We start from the raw sequence: 3,043 nt of genomic DNA on the forward strand, positions 1-3,043 counted from the left end.
TTGTCATTGAGTTTTAATCAGACTGTCAGTGATGTTATGAGATGGACAGACGGACAGATGAACCACTTTGGTTCTCGTGTCCACCAGTTGAGGATCAGGACTTTCACACTGTGTTTATGCATCGTTTACATTTCATGTGAATGAAACAGAAAACCTTGTTGTCTTGCACAGACATACATGAGATGATCTTTAATCTGCTGCCTTCAGGTGAAACTCGCACCACCAAGAAAATCTGCTTCTTCGGTCACGTGTTGAACTAAAATCTTAACTTGTGATGTTCTTCTGTGAGTGTTGTGGAAATTCTGGAAGAGGCTGATGTAGGATGAGGAGCCCGACACAGAGACACACCAGAGACTCAGATGACTGAGGTTGGAATGAGGTTTACTGATGCATCAGGAGAAGTGACACCAACAGAGCAGCAGTCCACACATGCAACGCCAGCATCACTCCTTAGTCTTATGTCCTCCTTCAGTGGGAGCCACGTCCAGATTTATGGGAGAAAGAGAAGCAAAGATAAGTCAGCGCCTGGGTATCATCTGACCTTGAGAGGTGCAGGCTGTCCTCCTACGATGAGGTTTACATGAGGTCAAGAATCTATAGAGGTTACAGAGCGCACATCTGCAACAGCACTACATTTACCTCAGGAGGTCCATCAGGGTTCAGTATCTTCTCTAAAAGATGAACTCCAAATAGGAAAGTAATTTTTCCTTCACAGTGAGAACAGTCAGTTTACAGGACGGAGGTTCTCCTTCATACAGCTGCTCTCCATCAACCATCTCAACTGTCTGAGTTCCTTCAGTGTGAGGGGTTTTCTGCAGGTCAGGTGTTTTCTCGACCTGGATTCCATCTTTGTGTTTCAGACAGAAGCAGCAGATTCTGCAGCTTCACGCTCGGATCAGAGAGAACGAACTGCGAGCTCAGCAGGTTCTGCAGAGTCAGAGAGGCTGGTTGGACGATCTTCAGGTGACACCGAGCCACAGCTCCTCAGTGCCGTCGTCACAAACCTGCAGGACCAAACTAGATCCACTTCTGTCGCTCCTTCAGGATCCGAGAATGTCCTGCAAACAGTCGAGCAGCAGAATCTGCTGCGACGAAGACCTGCGAGGAAAACTAGCTGTTGCTGAACTGGAAGTTCTGCATCTGAACGAGTTCTTCAAGCAGGTCACACAGAAATACAGCGAAGACGTCCGCAAGCTGGAGGAGAAGGTGAAGCAGCAGGCGTCTCTTCATCCACTAGTGGTGATGCTGCCAACAAATAATGAGCTTAACAATGTTCTCACTGCTGTCTGCTCAGATCAAGACCAGGGATCGATACATCAGCAGCCTGAAGAAGAAGTGTCAGAGAGAAACGGACCAGAACCAGGAGAAGCAGCAGCGCATAGAAACGCTGGAGAAATACCTGTCAGACCTGCCCACGCTGGAGGAGGTGCAGGTGCAGCAACAGCAGGTACACAACCACGGACACACACAACCACCAGACATTTGGTTAGTTTATTCCAGATGTTGCCCTCAGGTTGATCCAGATGTTGTCTCCTCAGCAGCAGCAGGTGCAGCTGAGAGTGGAGGATCTTCAGAAAGCTGTGGTTCTGCTGCAGAGGAGCTTGGATGAAGGCTCTGCTCTGATGAAGCAGAAGGAGCTGAAGATGGAGCTGCAGAACCAGAGAGAGAAGGAACTGATGGCTTCAGTGCACAGGTGAGTCCTCACCTGTCCTGATCAGCTGCTGGTTCCACTGAAGTCTTTTTCTGCCGGTTTCTGTTCATCCTGTGAAGCTGTTGCTTCACACGTCTGTTCTGTTAGAACGCTGACCACATGTCAGCTGGCTCTGCACTAAACACAAGGCTGATCACAAAGTTCCAGGACTGTGCATGTGCACGTAGCGAGCGGGCCACCTGTGCAACAGTACCAGTCGACAGACCAGGTGAGGTGTCTGTGGTGGTTACCATGGTTACCACCAGAGGAAGAAACAACAGGAAGTCTGAGTTACAGTTCAGGATGAACTCACCACATCTGGAACGTCCTCATGTTGCTACGGAGTCATGTGACTGTGACTCATGACAGTTACTGCTGCACATGTTGCACACGCTCTACGCACACGCTCCACGCACATGCACACGCTCCACGCACACGCTCCACGCACACGCTCCAGGCGCACGCTCCAGGCACACGCTCCACGCACACGCTCCAGGCACACGCTCCACGCACACGCTCCACGCACACGCTCCACGCACACACTCCAGGCACACGCTCTGTGTACAGTCTGACATTTTTTAACAACCCTCATATCTGCAGTTTGAACAGCAGCTTAATGTTTTTTAAACACAATGTTGTGTTACTTTGGTTGTGTGTCTGTGTGTGATTGTGTCTGTTGTGTGTCTGTGTGTGGTTGTGTCTGTTGTGTGTCTGTTGTGTGTCTGTTGTGTGTCTGTGTGTGGTTGCAGCCTGCAGCAGAAGGTGCAGCAGTGTCTGGATGATGGAGTTCGGCTTCCTGTTCAGGACCTGAAGAGACTCGAAGTGGAAAACAGTCAACTGCTGCAACTGCAGAACCACAGCAGCAGGGTACAGACACACAGACACACAACAGACACACACACAACACACACACAACAGACACAAACAACAGACACACAACAGACACAAACAACAGACACACAAACACAGACTGTAACTGTACTTTCTCTGCTCCCTGCAGCTGTTTAAACATCAGAAAGAACAGATTGACAGACTGACGTCACAGCTGACGGTGAGTTCACACAGACACACAGCCTTTGTGTAGTGATTGTGTCGTGTTCTACATTGTCTTGTTGTGTTGACTTGACATCCAGAATGACCACCTGCTTCTTTCTCACCTGTTTCACCTGTCAGGCCACCAGTAGTCGACTGCAGGAGCAGAGAGGAGTTTGTGATCAGGACAACCTGCCCCCCCCACCCAGAGCCTTCACACAGGTATCAGTGCTCAGGTGTCTCTGTGGTTATTGATTATTGATCAGGATAGATAGATAGATAGATAGATAGATAGATAGATAGATAGATAGATAGATAGAT

General features: G+C 49.1%; 1 protein-coding gene across 1 annotated transcript in view; it reads left to right on the forward strand.

Moving 5' to 3' along the window:
• cep85l (centrosomal protein 85L) overlaps window positions 1–3,043 on the forward strand; it is a 10,522-nt gene that overhangs the window by 5,061 nt on the left and 2,418 nt on the right. Inside the window, exons 4-10 of the mRNA XM_008296199.1 lie at window positions 473–482; window positions 806–1,206; window positions 1,295–1,447; window positions 1,539–1,693; window positions 2,440–2,557; window positions 2,691–2,741; window positions 2,864–2,944. Of these exons, the coding sequence (XP_008294421.1) occupies window positions 473–482; window positions 806–1,206; window positions 1,295–1,447; window positions 1,539–1,693; window positions 2,440–2,557; window positions 2,691–2,741; window positions 2,864–2,944 (969 nt within the window). The remainder of the gene's footprint in view (window positions 1–472; window positions 483–805; window positions 1,207–1,294; window positions 1,448–1,538; window positions 1,694–2,439; window positions 2,558–2,690; window positions 2,742–2,863; window positions 2,945–3,043) is intronic.

The sequence above is a fragment of the Stegastes partitus genome, unplaced genomic scaffold, assembly GCF_000690725.1.
Source record: "Stegastes partitus isolate 25-593 unplaced genomic scaffold, Stegastes_partitus-1.0.2 Scaffold1109, whole genome shotgun sequence".
Classification (NCBI taxonomy): domain Eukaryota; kingdom Metazoa; phylum Chordata; class Actinopteri; family Pomacentridae; genus Stegastes; species Stegastes partitus.